General features: G+C 40.6%; 1 protein-coding gene and 1 long non-coding RNA gene across 4 annotated transcripts; both read left to right on the forward strand.

Annotated features, from left to right (window-relative positions):
* The first annotated feature begins 1465 nt into the window (after positions 1 to 1465).
* On the forward strand, positions 1466 to 11349 carry LOC123711025. The gene is made up of 3 exons (XR_006753894.1): positions 1466 to 1490; positions 3123 to 3297; positions 11276 to 11349. It is a non-coding gene; the product is annotated as an uncharacterized LOC123711025 (long non-coding RNA).
* A 38-nt stretch (positions 11350 to 11387) lies between these two features.
* LOC123711024 (cytochrome P450 6k1-like) lies at positions 11388 to 23683 on the forward strand. 3 transcript variants are annotated; one of them, XM_045663413.1, is made up of 6 exons: positions 11388 to 11890; positions 12277 to 12431; positions 20776 to 20894; positions 21000 to 21099; positions 21378 to 21626; positions 23268 to 23683. In XM_045663413.1, the coding sequence occupies exons 1-6, from the start codon at positions 11655 to 11657 to the stop codon at positions 23441 to 23443; spliced, it is 1035 nt and encodes a 344-aa protein (XP_045519369.1). In that variant the 5' UTR covers positions 11388 to 11654; the 3' UTR covers positions 23444 to 23683. The 3 variants fall into 3 exon arrangements, with proteins under 3 accessions (XP_045519369.1, XP_045519370.1, XP_045519371.1); XM_045663414.1 differs by having other exon boundaries at positions 11388 to 12431; XM_045663415.1 differs by lacking the exons at positions 11388 to 11890; positions 12277 to 12431 and adding an exon at positions 19593 to 20585.
* Positions 23684 to 23820: the final 137 nt, after the last annotated feature.

Genomic DNA, 23820 nt, shown 5'->3' on the forward strand with positions numbered 1-23820 from the left:
ATTCATTCAAATCAAAGCTAAGTGAAAATGTTAGACAAAATTACTTTTAAATTTATTTCTTATAGTTAATTTTTATTGCATGTAGGGCTATCGTTTTATTTTAATTATTTTAAGAACGACTACAATGTAATGTAAAGTTATTCTCATGTAAGTACAATTGTCTTTTTTGAGAAATAAAGTCTTTAAACCTAAACCTAATTTTATATAAAAAGATTGTTTTCTATTATTTGTTAGGACTTCTATATTAGGCGCAGACGATGTAACATCTTATTGATATTTATATTCAAATTATTATGAATAGAGGAGAGAAAGAGAGTGTTTTTAAAATAGCCCCTTGGGTCCAGAGCTCAGACCTCTCGTAAATGGAAACGTCCAACAGACCAAATCCTTAATTGGCACATACCTGGTATCTGACAACAAGACTAAGGAAACTTATTAGTTTTATTTAAAATTAAGACACACTGAAGATCCTAATATTATAAAATCAATCGACTTTGCTGTCTGCCAATCTGTACATATGGCATCGCTGGGGACGCGGCTTGAACTCATTGAATTAAAGGAAAAAATATAAACAGTTGTAATAAAGGTAAAATTTTAAAAAAGTTTAGACACCCGACGGCTCCTCTATATGAAGAATATTCATTTCTCACAATAAGGCAACTATTTATCAAGACAATACTTAACACACAGAACGTTGTATGAACAGTTTCTGTTCCTTTGTGTGTACCTTTGCGCAAGTTTTTACCATTATATGGTCCCACCATATCTGTATGATAAAATCAACAAAGGGGAAAGGCTAAATTAGCCTTCGAAAAGTTTGCTGTGCTCAGCAAGGCAAAACGTTACTTCACTCCGAGCCACGGCATCGACTAGACGGTGGTGGGAAAACTTTTTTAATGGCAATTAAGAAATTCTAGAGAAAGGCCTGAATTATAAAAAAAGGCATTGTTGTTAAAGCTTCTAATTACAATATTATAAAAACAATACAAATATAATCTGCTTTTTATTCTTAACTGTCAAAAATTATGGGCCACATACTACCCATGCTGATAGATCCTCTTCGGGCCGGGTTAAATACTTTCGCAGACCATACTTTGCCCATCACCGAACTAGACAGAGATTGTTTTTAAAATACAACAATATTAATTAGGATTGTGAATGATTTCATCTCGTATCCGAGTTATCAATTAACTATTGGTAGTAATATTAATTATGACATTGCTAATATAAAGTAATGAATATAGAAAGACCTTAATTTATATATTAAATCTGGGATAAAATTATTGAAAACTACATAATCAGTATGCAAAAACTATTGTGTAACAAAAAAAATTGTCCATGAATATATCCGTAATTCTCTTCTATGTTTGTTATTATTTTTTCGCATCAAATATTTTATTTTTACCATGAAGTATATAAATCGATTTCAAATACAATTTCAAGTAATTATATTCCAGTGGTGACCCGGTAAACATTGGTGACAATAAAAGGTATGTATATATAAATATTTTTTACTGGATTAACAAGAATTGATTGACCGTTAGGAACTTAGTACTGGATTAAATTCATTATTATTTGTGTTAGTTCAGTTTCAATTATTTTAATTAAAAAAATGTTAATTTCCAAAACCATTGATGTAAATGTTTATCCCCAAATAATGATTGTTGTAATATTATATTTGACAAAACACAAACCGTTAGTGATTGAGAATAATCGTATAATCAAAGTATCATTAAATAGAACCTGTTTAGGAAATTCTATAATTAAAACACTTTGAAAATTTATGTGCGATTTAGGAAAACCAAGCCATTTGTCGGAACGTCGTGGTAAACTATGGAAATGAAATTGAACCAATGGAAGACCTTTTTGAGCTTCCGATAAGTCTATAGTGAAATTATAAAGTTGGGCTATATTTATATGCCCATATCAACAAATTTATATGTATAAATACCAGACACTTAGAACGTTGCAAGCTAATAACCTTACTTTACTTCACTTTATTTTTAATGGCGACTTCTGTGTAAATCACAATTCCGCCAATGTCCCGTTCTAAGTATTAACACGGTTAGGATAGATTTGATAGATTGAATTTAATCTAAACAGAGTTACGTAAAACAAAGATGACGTCACAATAAAAACAACACACACAAATATAATAATATATACAAAAGGTGAACATATTGTTACGAAGACGGGTCGACTGCAATGTTTCTAGATTTTCCCACTAGTTACAGAACTTTTCAGCAGGCTGTAATATGATTTCTGACCGTTTCAGGAGAGGGTCAATCACATATTAGAAAATTGTAATTTCCATAATGTTACCCTAGTTTTCAGGAAGCTGAAACCTTTTTTCAGTCGGTTTCAGAACATGTGTAGTAGAGTGGTGCAGTTTTCAGGTGACCCGTTTTCAGGCCTAGGTATACCCCTTTGATGAAGGAATATTCTAGACCGAACTTTCTAGGTGTGAGACAAGGACGAAATGATACGAGAGAGAGAGAGAGAAGATCAGAACTTTCTCGAAACTAGACTGAGCACTCTAGAACGCCGTACGACAAGGACGGAGTAACATGCGAAAGAGACAAAGAGTGCGGACGTTCTAGAACTGTGCAATCGCTACTCAGTAGCAAGCCCGCCCAGAGAGTTCTCGAATATTGTTTAGAATTATTCCCAGGGATATATAAGCGAGCCGAAACGCGACTAGTCGCCTTTAGTTTTGAATGCGATAACAAGAGAGAAACACCGAAGCGATAAAGTGCGAATATAGGGATTACAAGTGATAAAGTACGGTGCGAAGTGTGCATAAGTGGAGTAATAAGTGATTGTTTTTGTGTGCTATAAGTGCATTTCTGCGATTAATTTGTGTTCATAAATTCCTCGTTGATTACCAAGAAATAAACCCTTGAAGAAATCTACGGCATTTTCTATCCGATCCCTTAGCTCGTAACAATATATACTACAAGGTCTGGTAATTCTAAACGTTTTGAAAAGCCCGATAAACTTATGAAAAACCTGAATCATGAGACTCCACCGACGAAGACTTAAGTCATCAACAGCCTATGCTAAATTGACGTAACTTTGTTAAATTAAAGTGAAAAAAAACACTTATTTTATTTTTATTATAGAATGATCGGTATGCTTATAAGCGCAATAGTGGTGTGTTTAGTGACATGGGTATACCTGCGTTGGAGAAACGTGAAACAATATTGGGCTGAGCGTGGAGTACCATTTCTACCTCCACATCCAATATCCCCATATTGGACATGCTGAAGCTTGACATTTTTACTTAAAAAGAACACGGTATGTAGAAAACGTAGTTTTTTTACCTTTGTTTTAACTAATCATTATACTCATCAATGTAGTCAAATAAACCTACTAAACTACTATCGTAAACCGTAGTTTCTTCGACTTAAAGTTTGTAGAATATAATTAAATTGCCGTATGCAACGGTTTGTTCACTTCCTCTTCTCACCTCGCTCAATCCGAATATATCCCATTTTATCTTTTGAAGGGCAAGTTCGTTAAGCATTACAATAGGTACATTTAAAGTTGCGATTCTAATTTCAATATGAATGTGGCAGTTTGGCGGCGCTTGTCTACGCCGGTCGGTCACCTCGGGGACGTTGAAATTTTTTGCGGTATGTTTGTAAACGTTAGCTACGGTTTTTACTGTCTTCTTTAAGAAAGACTGAGGTGCGAGGAACTATTTTCGCCACTAGGCGCTAGGGGCTTCTATTTTATATATTTAATTATTACGGGTATACGGTGGCTAATCGTTTTTTCGTCATAGGCAATCTTTGAATTTTTCAAGCCAATTGAGACATGAGGCAATTTGACAAGCCTGTATTATTTCCGCAGACTATTCAATAAGCCGAGTCAGTAAAGGATTTTTAAAAGATCTTATAATGAGATATCTCTTGCTATTGACGATATTGGTGTCCGGTTTTCCCTTTCGTGTGAATGGTGGTCAGTTGGTCATATTTCAATCAAACTATAAATTGATCCTATCCTTAGCCGAAAGTCAGCGAAGGAACTTTTCTAAGACTAAACTTATGGCATAAATGGTAAGAACCATACAGCATCAACATGCCACTATATCTATCTTGGGCACAAACTTTTATTGCGATCAATTCGCCAGATTAAGACCAGATCATTCGCAGGCATGGACAGCTTTTGGAGCGAATGGAGAGAGCAAATGGACGGCCTTCCGTGTGTCCCACCCGTAACGGAAAAGCATGAGATTTGCACCTGATCATGCCATCTCATCTCATATGAAATGAGGCCATTCGTGAAGACCGGCGTAAACGACGCAATAAGGGCTGTCGCAACATCTAAGTGGCGGTGGGGAGGCCATACAGCACGATTGACCCGCAGGTTCTTGCAAGGAGACCTAGGCAGAACATAGCCCCGCGCGGCCGACAACACAATAGATCCGAAATCGTCAACGCGGCTCCCAGTGGATACAGAGAAGCCAGTCAGGGCATACTGGAAGAAAATGGAGGTCTTCGTCCAGAAATAAACCAAATAACGCGGCTGATGATTAATTTATCTATATTATACGTATAAAAGGAAACACTTCGACCATATGTAAGCATGACGATGATGATAAAGAAATTATATAGTATATTAAATAAATGCCTGAAAAGTTCGACATTATGTTACATTGCGTTTTGTCGGAGAAAAGGATGAAAGGTATACAAATAAAGGTGTGTTTAATGTGAAAATCTTCAAATCTGGAATATCGACTTAACAACCCATTTTTTATAAATAACAGTCAAATGAGGGGGGATTTGAAGTTAGCAAAATTATTCTATTCTTCGCTGTTCTTTTAATATTTTTTTGGGTTAAAAGTGTAGTTTTCAAACATGGATTGTGAAAATGTAATAAGTCCTAAACACAATAGTGTAAAAGGCTAAGTGCTAATTACTGCGAGTTGGTAAGATTAGACTGTAAATATTAACTTTGATTTCGTGCACCGGTGAGGTTTGTTTGGTAAACCTTTGTAAATTATTTCACAAACTTGGATATTTAAACAGTGCGTAATTAATTTTGGACTAATGATACTTGGACTGTAGTAATTGCTAATAATATTTATAAAGGGATTTGGACGAATACAATTTCGTTACGTGAACATTTGTGATTAAAACTTTGACTATTTCGCCAGATATAGATAACAAGTGATTTCAATTTACGTAAATTGAAGTCGAGTATATACGGGAAAGTGGACATTTAACTTATTTTGCGGTGAATGCGGGTCATAAACGCAAACAATGGCTCAACTCTGTGAATTACAAAAAACGTTATCGGAGCGTATTTCTATTAAAAAGTAATACTAAATCAAGATACACACTTGGCTATCTACAAACACGGTTAGAAAATTTAGAAAGTTATAGGTCTAAGTATCAAACTAAATACGAGATGAATAAATCAATGGTTACGAAAACTGAAATGGAGCAATTACAATTTAATGCCGAAAGTCTTTAGGAGACAACTGATGACATATACCTATATACCTAGAATTTAAGGGGTTATTTGTTGGAAGTTTCGAAAAGTCAAGGTCAACCACAATCAAATAATACTACGCAGAGTTTTTTTTAGCAACAAATGATGGCGAGGCCACCCCGATAAGAACTAAATTACTTATATCGATTCCACAGTTCGCCGGTAATTATAACGACTGGACAAGTATTAAAGATTTGTTCAAGGCTCTAGTGCATGACAACGTGCATCTAACAACGATTGAAAAACATCATTATTTAAAAACGAGTTTATCGGGCGAGGCTGAACAACTTTTAAATCATTTTGCACTCACGGAGGCTAATTACGATAAGGCTTAGAGCACACTTGAGAAGATACAATAAGAAACGTATGATTGTCACTACAATAATTAGCTGCCTTTCAAATCAAAAGAACGCAATGTTTTAAAAGCTTAAAGGAAATTTTAGATACTGCGAAGGAATGTTTGAATTCTCTTGATAATCTCGGATACCTCCACATGTGATGCCATTATCGTGCATTCAGTTGTATCCAAATTGGACTTAGAAACACACAAACAATGGAAACAATCACTTTGATCATCTCAAGCCTAAATGTGGGTAACATTTACCATTTTATCATTATTTTTAGAAAATCGTTTTTTTTTCTATGGAGATGGTAAATGTTACCCACAAAAAAGATCAACCGCAGAAAAAGGACTTAGTTAAAAATTATACAACCCAAAAACCCACACTGATAATTTTTCTCTCATTGAATCGCTAATGGAGTGAGGTCAGCATTGCCTAGAAAAAGCCAAAAAAACCTTATGCTGTGTTACCTAGTGGAACAATAGTGGAAGCAGAACCCCGACGAGTCCGAGCCATCCACGTCCTCATCGTCCACCCTGGGACCTGCTGCAGCCACGCTCACGCGTGCCCACTACTTAGAGCTGAAGATGAGCTGAGGATGCCGGGCAAAAGGCGAATATTCTGCGCCTTAAAACAGAATCCACTCACTAGGGAGGTAACCTAGGTAAACCATATAAAACCGAGCTTGTCTGGAAGCTCTAAAGTGGCAGCCCCAGTATCAGACTAGGGCACAGTGGGTTAATCTCCTGCTTGCCTGAAAAACCAACGATTCAAGAAACCGAAACAGTGAGAAACCGGACCGATCTTTTACCGACGACCTTTGGCATTAAATCACGGACACGAATTGCTTTTTGGAATACCTCGGAAGCGTCGTGTCTGAAACTGGAGGTACAGGAGAGGACATCACTTCGCGCATTGCCAAGGCCCGAGCAACCTTTGCACAACTTTGGCCTGTATGGCAGTCACGGATGTTGACGCGTCGAATCAAGGTTAAAATATTCGAATCCAACGTCAGATATGTGCTGCTCTATGGGTGTGAAACGTGGAAGGTCACCAAAGACATCTCACACCGACTCCAAGTTTTCGTTAACCGCTGTCTTCGCCGTATTCTGGGCAGCGGGCATCTTTTCAGACCTACTGACCTGACATCTCTAACGAGCAACTTTGGGAACTTCAGGACAAGCCGATCAGCCAGCAATTCAAGCGACGCAAATGGAATTGGATAGGCCATACACTCCGAAGGGATCCCAATCATATTCCCATAAGGAAAGCGGAAGCGTGGCCATCCCAAACAAACCTGGCTCCGAACAGTTGCAGACGAGGCAAAGAGCCGGAAAGACTTGGAGCGAGGTGAAACACGAGGCTCAAGACCGAACGCGATGGAAACTCACTGTGGACGTACTCACTGAAAAATTACAGGCATATCATCTATACCGCTGACAACCAAGTCACAAGTTACGTTGAACTTTCATGCTATATGAAGATATAACATGAAGAAATCTTCTCCGTCACAAGGAAAAGTTCAGTTCGAACGCGATGCAGTGAAGTGCGTTAACGCAGAAGAGCGAATAAACCCGAATGTGCTGTTTTGACACTGGTTTCATATACATGCCTATGTACCTGGTGCCTCGAATCAACGGAGATTTATGAATTAAATGTTTTAATAATTTTGCTAACATAGTCATAAGTATTACTCTACTAACAATATATGGACTTATAATGGCCTGAATTAAATTATTATTATTTTATTGATTTTTTTATTTTATTTATAAAAAAACGAAATTAGGGAATGGTCGCGGTCTTCCCAACGTGACCAAAATGCCAGGCGAATTGCAAGATCAACAGAAAAGCCGCTGGGTGCCATCTTTCCAAATTTTCCGCAAAATTAGCAACAGCCAGCAACACTAGCTAGAACATCAGCAATTCTAGTTGATCCACAAGATAAAGTAGACAGCTTTAAAAAGGATTGGACGGCAATTTCATATCAATTAAGCAATCTGGAGAGCAAACCGACATCCGAAATGTTACCATAGTAACTCTGACCGCATGGAAGTCGCGAGTTTTTCGATTTTATATTGAAACTTTGTTCTGGGCTTAATATTGAGGTACACTCTACATCTACTCTCTCTTGTTACATAGGAGTTGTTAGCCGATTTACCAACAGGAAGGATAAGATTACTTGGAACCTCACCTTCGAACCGTCAACACCCTTCTAAAAACCAATTCTAAGTGTGATACGCAAGTATAATCTGGGGAATATGTAGATCTAACAAGCTCAACGCAAGCCATTTCGAACTCTGACGTAACACACCTATATATGTATCAGAATACTAAGCGCGGATTTTAACGAGGGATATTGAGAAGTCAGTCATTCAGAACAATAGGAATACTGCTCTGATAATGATAACGTACCTATATCTAATGGGAGGATAACCTTAATTGTTTAAGCAATCGTTTTTGAAGTGATAACTTCTTATGGCCTTCGTTACGTAACGTGTTACAGCGCCAGTCTATCTAGCTTCACTTTCTACTATACATACGGCAGGGATAAGAAGGGTCCTCCTCACTCACTTTAACCGCCAGCTTTATTTCGGACAGACCAATTCTTAAAAGGCCGGCAGCACGCTTGCGAGCCTTCCGGCAGTGCGAGTGTGCATGGGCGGTGGTATCACTTCACATCAGGTGAGCCTCCTGCTCGTTTGCCTCCTGTAACATAATAAAAACGCTTTCCCCTCTCTCCCCATTCAGTGTTTAGTGTGCGTTAGTCATTAAACGTTGACACTAAGCATATAACCTCAAACTATCACCGTTTTTTAAAGTGATTAGTCTAAATATATTATGTAACCAATAAAACATTTTATTAATTAATTAATTTTTCTTAAATTATTAATGTACATTAAATTTAAATAACAATCTCAGCTTTTCTCAAATATGTATTTTTTTTTCTTTTTCTGCGAATATATTCACTTTAATGTTTTCCCTAAAACTTAAATGGTGATGGGCAGGCCATAGAGCGATGGACCAACGGGATCGAGAGGGTTAGCTGGTAGAAATTGGATGACGATGGCACAAAATAAATTAGGGTGGAAAAAGTTGCCCAAATGGAGACCGCTAATTGGCAGTATCGTTAGATATTGCGAATGCCTTCAATAGCCTTTTCCTGTCTTTTCCCTCCCTTCAATAGACCACACCGGTCAGAGAGGCACTTCGAGTTTTTCGAGGTCCCACCGTATCTGCGCCAAATAGTGGGGGACTATTTTGCGGAAAGATGGATGTGTACTCCAACATGGAGGGCACCCTGTGCGGTGTGGGGTTCCTCAAGGCTCAGTCCTTGGGCCGCTTCTGTGGGACATGGCCTACGATTGGGTGGGCGCGCTTCTTTCGGGATTGCGCGTCTTCTGCTATGCAGACGACACCCTCGTAGTGGCCAACGGGGAAAGTTATGGGGAGGTGGCTCGACTCGCAACGGTCGGCACCTCCCTTGTTGTGAGACGGATAAGGGCCCTGGGCCTTAAGGGTGTCTCTTGACAAAACGGACGCCCTATTGTTCCATGGCCCTAGGAATGGTCCACCTCCTGGGGCGGTCTTGATGGTGGAAGGAGTGGGGGTTCCGGTGGCGTCCAAGATGAAGTATCTTGGTCTTGTCTTGGATGGCCGCTGGAACTTCAAGGCCCACTTTGAAGCTCTTGGGGGGAAGGTTGTAGGGGCGGCGGGGGCGCTTGCAAGGCTACTACCGAATATTGGGGGCCCTAAGCAGAGTGTGCGGAGGCTGTACTGCGGAATCATACGCAGTATGGCATTGTATGGGGCCCCTGTATGGGACGATAGGCTGGGGGCGAGGAACCGCACCCTACTCAGGAGGTCGCAGCGAGTGATGGCGGTTCGTGCGGCTCGATGCTACCGGACCGTCTCGTTCGAGGCGGCGTGCCTGTTGGCGGGGACTCCCCCCTGGGAGTTAGAGGCGTTGGCCCTAGGCGACCTGTATCGTCTCAAGTGTGAGACTAGGGCAGGTGGCCGATGGACTGAACTGGTCGGACCGGCACGGAGGCAAGCCAGGAAGGCCACCTTTAATAGATGGGCCCGTGCCTAGGGCGGGAGTACGCACCGTGGAGGCGATTCACCCATGCCTACGGGAATGTGTGAATCGCCCGAGTGGAGCCGTGTCCTTTCGGATGGCGCTGTCTGGGCATGGGTGCTTTTGGCGGTATCTGCACAAGGTGGCGAGGCGGGAAACCCTTCCCATCTGCCACCATTGTGGTGCCCCAGAGGACACGGCGGGGCACACCCTGGCCGATTGTGCCACTTGGTCAAGGCAACACCATGACCTAGTGTCGGTCGTCGGGACGGACCTCTCGCTACCGAGTGTTGTTGCAGCAATGCTTGCAGGCGATATGGAGGGCTCAGGAGGAAATTTTAGTGGGTCGGGTTTCTACCCTCTGATTAGCAGAGGGATAAGAGTTAACCATCCCCACAGTCCCCGCGATAGCGACTGCATGCGCTCGCGGGCCTGCAGTTGAGTATTTTTACCTGCTTCATAAATTTTTTTTTAAAAAAAATGGAAAAAGTTGGAGGAGGCCTTCTCCCGGACAGCGGCCGCATTTTAGTTAAAGTTGTATTTATATCTATTTTTGTTAAATGTATGTCAATGATATGTGAATTAATAAAGGCTTATTATTATTATAATCTATGTATAAACACAAGTAGAGTCATTGGGATCTGGCTGTTCTGGAGACCAGCTCTGATAATCAACTCACCGGAATTGGCAAAATGGATCCTCCTGAAGGACAACTACGTGTTCAGGGATAGGTTTTTGAGCGGTGGAACACACGATCCCATTGGCTCACTTAACATTTTTACTACCAATGTAAGTAGGTATATTATATCTACGATTATTATAAGGGATTCAGCCAGTATGGAGCCGTCAAGTATTACCTACGTAAGCAGATTCACTGCAATTTATCCAAAAATAATAGGAATCCTCCTTGAAAATACACTGTATATCCTTGATAACGATGGTAAAAAAATACATACAATATCATGCCACAGTACTAAGCCAATATCTCTATTGTAGTAGGCTCAACATCTTTCTTAACGGAACTCTGTACAGGCTGGTTCTGACACTTGTGGCACAAGTACTAATATCGCTACGACCGAAGTCTTAACAGAGTACCTGAAGGTGTGACAGCGCTTTCTGTTAGTCTACATGAACATAATGTACTCAATAAACTACCGAATTGATTTTGTATGGGTTTCATCGATAGAGACTTGACTTGACTGAGTATGGATGAAATATAACAATTATGGTTGAAAATACCTGTATAAAAACAAATAAAAGTTGCGGCCGTAATATGGTTAGATTATAAAAATAAGATCAAAAGGTAGGCGAATATACCAAATGACAAGTAAAAATATAAGCGAGAAAATGTGAATTTTAGGATCTTTTATGGACGGTAGTTCGTCGACGGATTTCAGCAATATTCACTGCATCTAAATTAAGAGCTTTACAACCTCTTGTGGACACAAAGTCACGCCAGTTGATAGCTCGAATCCAAAACACTGAAGATTACAGCAAACTCAATTTGAGAGTAAGTTTAGTATGTAAACTTCATGTACTTTAAAGTATAGTACAGCGAAAGTGCGATTATCTATATTGAATGTTTTAGCCTAGGTAACTAGATTTCCAGTAAAGAGTAAATTATCAAGACTAATCTCTCTTGGCAGTTTATACTTATTTAATACTTTCCAAAACCGAATGATTTATTTAGAAAAAATACTTAACTGCCAGTTCATAGAAACTAAATCAAACTTGTTATAATGTTAACCAAAACACCAATGGATGACTCTTATAATATTTGCGTATTAACAGACATTGTTTGCGGACTACACCACGGATGTCTTTGGAACAGCAGCGTTTGCGTTGAAACAAACGCTATACGCACCGGAGAGGATCCTATGAGGACTATAACAGAGGCCTACATGACTTTCAATTGGTTCAGAGGCCTCTCCTGGAGCAGCATATTTTTCTTCCCAGAGTTGACAAAATTCTTCAAGTAGACCTTTTACCACCTTAAATAACACACATACAGTATAAGAACTTATATTTGTAACTACCCTCGAAATGTCGAAAATCTCATTATGACCGGATTTGATATCTAAGTCATGCCTCAAAGTTCATTTGCAGTCTAATTTAACTAGTACATTGGTCATAGAACCTCGACCTCGTTTCGACTCGTCCCTCGCACATTACGTCTGATGTCAGCGATGTTGCCTTTTTATAATAATAATAAAATATTTATTATAAGGTAGATGATCTGCAACTTCGAATCCGAAACTAATTATTAACAATATCATTTATGTACATATAGCATATTGTATTATATATTTTAGGGAAAATTTCTGGCTATGTAAAGTTTATATGTACGGTCGTCTTTTTCAGTTTTACGTTATTCCCAAAATGGTCGACAGACTACTTTGAAAAAGTGTTTGCCATTGTCGTTGCACGGAGGAAAGACAAGATTATCAAAGACCCTACGGACCTGGTAGATGCTTTACTCAAAATGAAACAAGATGGGCCAGTTATAGATGGAGTAGGTGAGTCAATATAGTTATAATTGCGTTATGTAGAATATAGCGTGTTCCTATTCTGGCCCAATAAGTAATAGAAATGCTAATGTGAAATAAACTGTGTAGAGGTTTATGTATTCAACACATCTTCTTGTACTGTGCCAAAGTATAACGCCAGATGTTCTCACACCCAATAAATTATTAGTTGCGGATTAATTTCCTACACACTCCTTTAACTAGGGCATCGAAACATGCTAAACCTAAGTTGGTGAACGAGCGTCCGCATCGCGAGTGTAATTAATAGACCCGGTTATCTAACGCTCAGTTTGCAAGTTAAAGTAGTGATGTTGCTTCATATACATTAGTCGATAAAATAAAGAAAAACTGCATAGAGCATTACAAAAAACTACAGTTTTGCCGGTTACATATGTACAGGTCGAAATCATTTTCATTTTTGTAATGGGATTTTTACAAGCAGGCGACGAAGTTTGACAACATATAATTTGGAAAAAAATATTGTTAATTTATTATAATATACATACATAAATAAATAATAAATTCTTTAATTTCTTATTTATTAAAAAAAAACACTATAACAGCAGGGCTAAGTTTATATTAGATCTTTGGATATGTTAGTGAGTGAGTAAACTAACGTAGTTTTATCGATTCTATCTGTTCCATCTTATCAAAATTGCCCCATCACTTTGCCCCCAAACTGAGCATAGATAATGCGGTTAAGCAATTAATTAAAATGTCCTAAATCAACTCAGCTGCGGATATGGTGGAGATTACTTTGACATCAAAAATTCCAGACCTCTGGATGGAACGAACAGCCACGGTTCATTTAGTTATTATAGCGTATTCTGTTCGTTTATGGGAATCTAAGAAACGTTAGCGTCAACAAATTTTCAGAGATGGAGCTTGGAGAATGAAAGCCTTCGCAAGATTAAAGGAACATGCCAAGGATATGATTCCTGGTGCCACATTGAGGCTACACTGTCAAAAATCCCAACTCAGTGCATGCTGTTCTCGTGGTTTCTACTTACCACCACTTGCTTTCTTATAACTTTCAAGTGAAAGTTTAGCAGTTACCCAGACGTATTAGAATCTACGCAAAGCCTCAAGGACACGGTATCATGGCAGAAATAGCAAAGTTGACTTTCAGTGGGAAACTGGGAGAGATCTAGACTAGCACGTCGAAGGAACTACCACGGGCGTTCACGTTTAGTTTTCCGAAATGTGGACGTGGACAATCTGTTGATTGTTGGTAGGCAAACTGTGCAGAATAGATTCGCTTTTATCATAATCGGTTCCGTGGTAATGCACGGAATTTAACGAGCCCTGTGCATAACTGTAACTGCCTATGCATAACGGACTTAAGTAGAGGGTTAAAGCTTTTAATTGTTACGGGTGCGAATGTCTTAGTTTTACCAATTGGCAAGAACAGACAAGTGGGAGTGCCATGCTGTTGCTTTCGGGCTTCAGCCAATCGGGCAGGCACGACCGGGGCAGTACCACTGTCTCACAGAAAACCGGCGTGAAGTGATGCAATAGGTTCATCTTATTGTACTCGCGTTTCGTGCGGTGAGTGAGACTCCCGGAGCCCATCAATTCCCCCCTCCCCCAGAGTATGAAGATGCAGTTTAAACAGAGATTACCCCAGGGGGGTACCACACGTTTCCGCTGTGGAGAATCCCCCTCTGAGCGTCCATCATCGGAACAATCAGTATTCGGTGGTGGATGCACAGGCTGCCCTTCGTATTCTGGGGTGGGCAAAAACTGCTCAAAAAACTATAAGTTTCGATCTCGGGGCAAACGGAAGAATTTACCGAAGGCATCCCCTTCCACGCTCTCAGTGGACTTTACCAATGTTAGGGGGCTCAACTCTAATCTTAACGCGGTTCACTTTCACCTCGAAACTGCGAAGCCGGCCTTATTCTTCCTTACTGAGACTCAGATATCCTTCCCGGCTGATACTTCCTACCTCTCCTACCCGGGGTACAAATTGGAACATTCATTTGTGCCGCGGGCGGGAGTTTGCGTGTACGTCAGAGAGGATATCTGTTCTCGTCGCCTCGGGTCGCTTGAAGGAAGGGACCTATCTAGCCTATGGCTGCGCGTAGACTGCGATGACCATCCGCGATTCTACGCATGCCTGTATAGGTCCCATAGCGGAAATACCGAAACTGAGCGACTCATTGAGCACATCCAAATGGCTACAGATTCCCTGCTCGAAGGGGTTCCTACCGCTGAAATCGTGATACTTGGCGATTTTAACGCTCACCATGCCGATTGGCTCGGTTCGGAAACCACCGATCACGCGGGAAGATCCTTTCACGACTTTGCTTTAGCTTACGACCTGTCACAAATGGTCCCTGCGATTACGCGAATACCAGATGTGGATGGTCATAAACCCTCTTTGTTGGACCTTCTGCTGACCTCACATCCGGAGACCTATCAAGTCTCTGTTGACCCGCCATTGGGTTCATCGGATCATTGTGTGGTCCGGAGTACTGTGCCTACTACGCGCCCTCCTCGGCCCCGTTTTTCGGGTTGTCGTCGTATTTGGCACTATCGGTCAGCAGATTGGGATGGGATGCGGTCTTTCTTTGCGTCCTACCCTTGGGGGCCTATGTGCTTTTCGTCGGAAGCTCCAGATTCCGTCGCTGCCTCTGTCGCCGAAGTGGTTCTGCAGGGCATGGAACTTTTTATTCCATTCTCTGCGGTGCCGATCGGTGGCAGGTCACAGCCCTGGTTTAAGCGTTCTTGCAAGGCGGCATCGCGTCGAAAGCGAGAATGCTTTAATGCATGGGCGGAGGCGGCGATATCTCGTGATGCCAATACCAGCGAACATAAAAAAGCATATAACTCAGCCTCCAGGTCCTTCAAACGGGAAATCGCTAAGGCAAAGTCAGAGCACATCGCCAGATTTGGCGAGAGATTGGCCCAACTCCCTTCTGGGACCCGAGCCTTCTGGTCTCTCGCCAAAGCTGTACAAGGGAATTTTTGTCAGCCATCGATACCACCGCTGCACAGAGAGGATGACTCGCTCGCCCACACTGCGAAGGAGAAGGCCGACCTCTTGGGCTGTCTCTTTGCGTCCAACTCGACTTTGGATGACCGGGGGAGATCACCACCGGCGATTTCGCGGTGTGATAACTCAATGCCGGAAATCACATTCCAGCAACGTGCTGTTCGCAGAGCACTATCTTCCTTGGACATTCATAAGTCGAGCGGGCCGAATGGTATCTCTCCAATTGTGCGAGTTGGCTCCGGTCCTGACGCGCCTTTGAGTCCAAGGGGGAGGCACTAGCGGTTAGTTTGGACATAGCGAAAGCCTTCGATCGGGTGTGGCACAAAGCACTGCTCTCGAAGCTACCAGCCTACGGGCTTCCTGAGAAATTATGCGACTGGATCTCCAGCTTTCTAGCCGATCGGAGCATCAAGGTCGTCGTCGACGGAGCATGTTCCGACCTTAAACCCGTGAATGCTGGGGTCCCACAAGGCTGTGTTCTGTCCCCGACCCTGTTTCTTCTGCATATCAATGACATGTTGCAACTTAGCAACATTCATTGCTATGCGGACGACAGCACTGGGGATACTCTTTACACTGGCCGGGCAGGTATTTCTCGGGCAGTTGTCGATGAGTACCGGAACAAACTTGTGTCTGAAGTCGAAACTCTTTTACGTGGAGTCTCGGACTGGGGTAGACTAAACCTAGTCCAATTTAACCCCAAGAAGACACAAGTTTGCGCGTTTTCCGCGAAAAAAATACCCTTTGTCGCTACTCCTCTTTTCGAAAACACTCTTCTTGAAGCCACAGCCAGCATCGGAATACTTGGCGTTGACATATCGAACGACGTTCAGTTTCGCGGTCATTTGGAGGGAAAGGCTAAATTAGCCTCCAAAAAGCTTGGTGTGCTCAGCAAGGCGAGACGGTACTTCACTCCGGGCCACCGCTTGCAACTCTATAAAGCGCAAATACGGCCCCACATGGAATACTGTTCTCACCTCTGGGCGGGGGCTCCCCAGTACCAGCTCCTTCCACTTGACCGTATCCAACGAAGAGCGGTTCGAATCGTCGATGACCAATCCCTCTCCGAGCGGCTCGATCCTTTGGCGTTGCGTAGAGATGTGGGGTCACTCTGCATCTTCTACCGCATTTACCATGGAGAGTGTTCAGAGGAGTTGTTCGGATTAATACCTGCAGCTGAGTTTCAGCATCGGACGTCGAGGCAAAATACAAAATTCCACCCGTATCACCTCGACGTCCGACGTTCCACGACTGAGCGTTTCTCAAGGCAATTTTTGCCGCGCACCACCGCTATGTGGAACCAGCTGCCCACTGAAGTATTTCCGAACCAATTCGACTTAGGGTCCTTCAAGAAAAGAGCGTACAAATTCTTAAAAGGCCGGCAACGCACTCGCGAGCCCTCTGGCATTGAGAGTGTCCATGGGCGGCGGTATCACTTAACATCAGGTGAGCCTCCTGCCCGTTTGCCCCCTATTTTATAAAAAAAAAAAAAAAAAAAAGTAGTCTACTCACTCGCCTAAATCGCTAAATACACTTATATACATACCTATTTAGACAGTACAGGGTGCACAAAATCGAATTTGTAACACAGAGATATTAACGTGTCTTAAACATAAAAGAACTCCCCATATAAATTTTAACAAATTCGACATTATACAGTATGAGTTTCTCCCTCTCATCTACAAAGAACTGAGATTTTAGGATCTAATGCAGACCTAAATCAAATGGTGGTAAAATTTTATGCAACAGCTTTACCAATACCGAAAACATGCCATACACCAAGCGAAAATGTGAATCATACCCTCCCTGGTTCAAAAAACCCTTAATTTTAAATGCGAGAAAGAAAAACTTAAATATCACAAACGATACAGGTTATATATAAATCCAAGAAACAAGAAAACAATCGTTATATTAAGAAAAAGTTATGATGAAATACTTAGGGAGAAGAACTTTTAAAGAGAACGCGGCCTCAACTATGAAAAAAAAAATGCATATGGTCCTATGTAACTTAGGCGTAATAGCGTAGTCCGTACCAAACCAAGTTCTTTGGACTTCTAAGCTGGCGAATGGTGGCCAAGAAATATGCGATTTATTCTAAGAATACATTTGACCAGTATACCAGCTTCAACTTCCATTAACATCTTCAGATATAGATCCCTTCTGCAATAAATGAAGGTCTTGTCCCTGGGTGGTCTCCCACGTTGGACAAAATAATCCTGGAAGAATCTAAAGTTCGCGCCGCAATTAAGAAGTTCGACGTATACAAAGGCATAGGGTTGGATACAATGTTGTGCTAAAGAAATCCGCCGATAATATATCTATTCCGCTACCATTGATTTACAATGAGTCTTGGCGTGAAGGTGTTTTACACCATATGGATAGCTGCTCGGGTAACACAAATCCACAAGGGCATATAGATACGTTTTTCAAAACTATAGACCAATTTCAATATTACCATCTGGAAAAGTATTTTAGGCTCTTATTCACCAGATAATCTATTGGCATGTAAAATAGAATATACCCCCAGAGTAACATCTTTTTATGCCACATAAATCGAACAAGACGAACTTTGTTTGCTCGCTTGGTTTCCCTGAGTACAAAGCAAAAGGAATCGGCAACGGTCAGGAAATCCATACAATTTACACCGACCTAAGTAAATCTTTTGATCTCTTTTGGTACGACTGCAGAAGATCTTTTCCATGGGCATTCATGGGGCCCTGTTAAGGTGGTGTGACACGTATTTAAAAAATAGGACACATTTGGTAAAAAATCGATCCGGTTTCTAATGATCAACCTAAACCGATGGGTGTACCACAAGGATCGCACGTAAGACATTTATTCTTTATCATATTTGCTAATGACTAAGCATAAAGTTTGAAGTGCTTTTGAAGAAGCAAGCGAAAGCGACGGTCATTCTAATAATAAGGTAAAGACAAAAGTCATGTTAGTGGATCGGGCTAGCCTCTTCACACGTTCTGTATTACTGGCGAACTTTATATTTGTGGACAATTTTTTTTTTATTTAGTATTACCCATTAACGGCTGTGGACAAGATGCAAAAAATATGGAGAAACAGGAATATAACAAAAGCCACGAATACCAGGCTCGTGAAGACTCTTATATTCACCATATTTCTGTACGCGGTTGAAACGTGGACCTTGCGAGATGTGGAAAGACAGAAAATAGACGCACTGCAAATGTGGTGCTGGAGGAGAATGCTTGGGGTTTCGTGGACCGAGTTTCATACAAATGCCTCAATACTTCAAGAACTCGGTATTAAGCAGCGTCTGTTTTCAACAGTACAATCTCGCATCCTTAGATTCTTCGAACACGGATCTCGGCGTAGTGTTCCGTCCATAGAACGCCTTGTCGTCCAGGAAGGTGGAAGGCACTAGACCGCGCGGAAGGTTACCTACGCGTTGGACTGACCAGATGAAGTATGCCGTATGAGGTAGCAGGTTGACCTCACATCACATCTGCCCCTTTTAACACCACTACTACATCGCGATCACGACCACTCTGTCAAGAGTGTACCGGATAAAAAGAAGATTACTCATAAGTAACCACGGAAGATGTAACGGGGAAATTCGTAGGCGAACACAGGCTACAGCAGCCATGCGCAAACTTACCAGAATATGGCAAAACAAAAACGTGTCGAGCCGGCTCGTCATAACTTTGGTATTTTTAATGTTTTTATATGGATTTTATCTAACTAAAAATCACCACGAGACTGACGACTATAATGGCAGGGAGTATAGATGGCAAAAGTCGGGGTGATCGTTAGTCCAACTAAGTAGAGACAATTATAAATTTATAATTCAGAATAAGAATTATAGGTAGATGTACGCTGTGTTCGGATGCTTTTCCCATTCGGGATATTAACGCCGAGACAGTAGCAAAATTGTTTGGATTAAGTCGTTACGGTTCTCCAGTTGATGGTGGTCATCTTCAGAGTTTTGTTATTTAGGATGCTCATAAATGTATTACGTATAAATAGAATATCTCCTACCTTCAAGCAAGCGGCGCAATAGAACGTTGCATAGGTCGCTTAAAGCAGCCCTTATGACACGTTTGTTCATCAGAATCAGAATCAGAATAGATTGTTTAGACTGATGATTCTATTGTTATTTTTAAGGGAATTGTATGCATTTTTTTCATATGCACACAGTCAATCAAATCATAGAATAGTGGATATAGACGATACCCTTCATAGATTATACTAAAGCTTTTGACAGCATCAAATATGAATTGGTATGGGAAAGCTTAGAAAACTAAGAAGTACCCGTGGCCATAAAAAAATGCTAACCGCAATGCAAGAATACAAATACAAACACTGGGAACGACATTTAAAATAGAAAGAGAGCCAGACTTGTCAGACAAGGGGACTATATCCCAAGGTATCTTCTGCTGTGCTTTACAGACGATATTGTATTGTTCGAAGAGAACCCTTACAAACTTGAAGAAATTATATAAGACTTAAAGAAAATGAGAAAGTCGGCCTGGAAATGAACACAAGCAAAACAATATCAATCCTGTCGAATATATCGAAGAATACATTTATCTGGGGCAAATTATCTCTCCTCTCTTAAACTGACAGAACCACCCAAAGATATTAAAAGAAGAACAGCGAATGATTTGAAAATGATATTGGTCACTGTGAGAAATTGAAAACAATAGATTTCAGCAAAAAAATAAAGAAAAGTCCTTAACACCTGTATTCTACCCTTTCCTTACCTATGGCTGCGAAGCTTAGGCACTTTCTAACCAGCACAGGTAAATGCTAGCACACTGCCAAAGAGCCATGGAAAGAATCATGCTGAGAATACGAAAATTCGACAAGAAAAGAAACCCAGACATAAGCTAAAACAGGTGTGACAGACAATCTCGCTAAGATAGACAAAATGAAATGGAAATAACCCGTCCTAGGTCATTTGCTACGGAGCTTCCATGAAAAATGGAGCAAAATAACGAGATGATACCCTAGAGACGCAAAACGAAGAAGAGGCCGACCACGCAAAACATGGGAGGACGAACTCAAACTAACAGTAGGCTACAACTGGAGAAGAGTCGCAAAGTATAGATAACAGTAGTAAGGGTTACAGGACGCGTTTGCCAAGGGGCAGATAGTGATTAGAAAATACATTAAAGGTTTATAACAATTATTCTATTATAATTTTCCCTACAAGGGGGGATAATAGTGTAATGGTTCACACGTTTTAAATTGCGACAGTGTGTAGCGTTGGTCTTTCATTAATTATTTGCCAATTCTTTTCAATTCAACACGCTCCTTTAGTGTCTGCGACATATGCAACACCTAAAATGTAAAATTTACTTTCAGCAATTACCGACGATGTTGTAATATCGAATGCGGCGTCAATGCTTCTAGGAGGATTTGAAACATCAGGATCTGCACTTACTTTTACTTTATACCATTTGGCGTATGAGCCCGATATTCAAGTTAGTGTCAAAGATGTCTTATTAAATTCACATGGGTTAACTTGTCATTATTTAGGTACTGAAGTACGTATAGCTATAGTAGTAACACCTAAATTATAATTCCAGCAAAAAATATATGAAGAAGTCTCGAAAATTTATGGCCAATATGGAAAATTTGAAATATCGACACTTTTGGAATTAAATTATCTAAATTCTGTTATCAAAGGTAAATTGAATTAAAGAGATTAAGTAACATAATTAGATATATAATATTCAATTAGAATATTTAAAAAAAGGAGAATTTATATTTTTGTTGATGTTTGCAGTGTTTAAATCGACGAAATGAAAGTTAGCTATATAAGTTTGTTAAGTTTTGCGCCAATTTGTTTCATAATTGTATTTTACAAAAGTGAGATACAATAGAATCTTTCTTCACAAACAATATAAAGCTTACACTTTGCTCTGTATAAGTGACACATATTAGTTTTCTTAATATTCTTTCAGAGACACTGCGGCTCTACTCCCCAATGGGTTGGCTAGATAGAATACCGTCACAAGACTACCAAATTGACGACAAATTAACAATTAAAAAGGGCACACCAGTATATGTAAACGCTATCGGCATGCAATATGACCACAACTTCTTTCCAGAACCATTAAAATACGACCCAGAAAGGTTCATGCCAGGAAATGAGGAAAATATTAAACCATTTACATATTTACCATTTGGGGAAGGACCTAGGATATGCGTAGGTATACTATCATGTAGATCAAAATAAAACAAAATTAATTATAAACAAAACTGTGACAGGTGTGAGCAGCAGGCTAGTGCTTAAAAAATTGCTGATAAATTATTTTTATTCATTTTAGCAACACTAATTTTAAAAAAAAACGTGTAATCGTTAAAGAAAAAGAATTATAGAATGACTTTTTTCAAGCAGGTTTTGTTTTTTAAAAATTTACCGACCAACTTTTTATTTTACTATAGAACTAACAGTCGGCATCTTAGTCAGCTTAGGTTTGAAGAAGGTGGGTTGGTGGGGAACGCTTTCCTATCGGCTCGTGCTGGTTCTCTCTGGCCACGGATGCTTCGGAAGTTACCTGCATCCAATCGTTGGAAGAGAGGCGGCACCCGCTTGGCATCATTGTGACTGTATAGATGATACGGTGAGGCATACAGTCGAGGAGTGTCCAGCTTGGGACTACTTTCGCTCGGTGCTTGCTTATTGCATTTATGGCAACCTGTCAACCAACTAATTATTCAAAGAATGGGAGAAGCTGACAATGACGGTCCTTGGAATGCCTTTAAGGCTTTTTGTGAGGCCGTCATGAGTCAGAAAGAGAATGCGAAGCGTCAGCGAGAAAATGATTCAGATGCTCCGCCAGTAAGGAAACGACGACCGGGGCAGCGACGCCGTGTTTTCGCACGTCTGCCCTAAGTTAGGATTTCGAAGATTTGTGCGTAAGAGGAGTCATGGTTGTATTGTGGCATTCGCGTTTGGCGGGGGGTAAGGACAGGGCTCAGCTGTTAGCTGCCTTCGCCCTTTGGCGAGATGACGTCATCCCTCAGGTTTTAGTGGGTAGGTTTTATTAAGTCTGAGTCCCACATAATCCCTGCTGGTGTAAAATACCGTAGGGATATGCGTAAAAGCATTAACTGACGTCAAAAAAAAGGTTTGCAGAAGGCGTCACTATTTTGGCAGGAAATGGTTTCGACCATTTACAAGGCGAGTTCTGATATTGGTCTAAAAATGAACGCAACGGATACCACTACAATTACAAACTGGCGTAAGCCAAATTAATGTTAGAGGAAATAAAATAGAATATGTTACAAATGTTAGGAAAACAAATACCCTTTAATAAAAAAAATAACGAGGAAGAAGTGGCAATTGGGAGAGGTACAGAAATTTTATAAGGCCTAGATCTAAAAAAGATTGTTATGGACACTACACATCCTCCCATGCACGATATCCGGGAGCCAAACCGGGACGTTCACGGAAAGATTGAAGTCAAAGGTGACTAGTGCCCGGGAAGCAATCAAGCGGAGCATCCTACAAAAATAAAAATGGGAAGATTACCGATGCGCTGGGTCGGAAGAAACCAAGGAAAAATAAATGTGAGAAGACCACAAAAGCGAATACTGACGACTTAGTAAAAAGTTTATGGGGAGCAGTGGGTGGAGGAAGCTAACAGATACAAATGAAAACTTCAGCAGGTTTTTACTCAAAAGGGGCACATACTGCAGAACACAAAGAAATGGAAATAACAATAAATAACTTAGAATAAGCAACAAAACTAACCCCTTCTCGTATATGATATGTAATTTTTTCAACATTATTATTATTTACTTTAGAACGTGTATACCCCCATATAAATGTAAAATGTATCTTTCAGGAATGAGATTTGGCTTAATGACCGTTCGTCACGCAATATCAAATTTGATATTGAAATACAAATTCGAACCAATACCTGGTGCGCCGAAGCCCACAGAAGTCGAACTTGAGACGAAGGTGTTTTTCTTGGTCCCTGGACAACATATGGCCATTAATTTTATACCTAGAAACGAGTAAAACATTCTGCTTGATAAAATACTGAAATTAATAAATAACCACAAGGCTTCCTAATATGCACATCGCATAATGTATCACTCTACGACAATAAAAGAAGGTTCTAGAAAATCGAACTTATTCACATTTGTGTTCACATTTTTCTAAATCTAGAATATATTATAGCGTAGAGATGTGGGGTCACTCTGCATCTTCTACCGCATTTACCATGGAGAGTGTTCAGAGGAGTTGTTCGGATTAATACCTGCAGCTGAGTTTCATCATCGGACGTCGAGGCAGAATACAAAATTCCACCCGTATCACCTCGACGTCCGCCGTTCCACGACTGAGCGTTTTTCAAGGCAATTTTTGCCGCGCACCACCTCTATGTGGAACCAACT

This window comes from Pieris brassicae, chromosome 6 (assembly GCF_905147105.1).
Source record: "Pieris brassicae chromosome 6, ilPieBrab1.1, whole genome shotgun sequence".
In the NCBI taxonomy this organism is placed as follows: Eukaryota; Metazoa; Arthropoda; class Insecta; order Lepidoptera; family Pieridae; genus Pieris; species Pieris brassicae.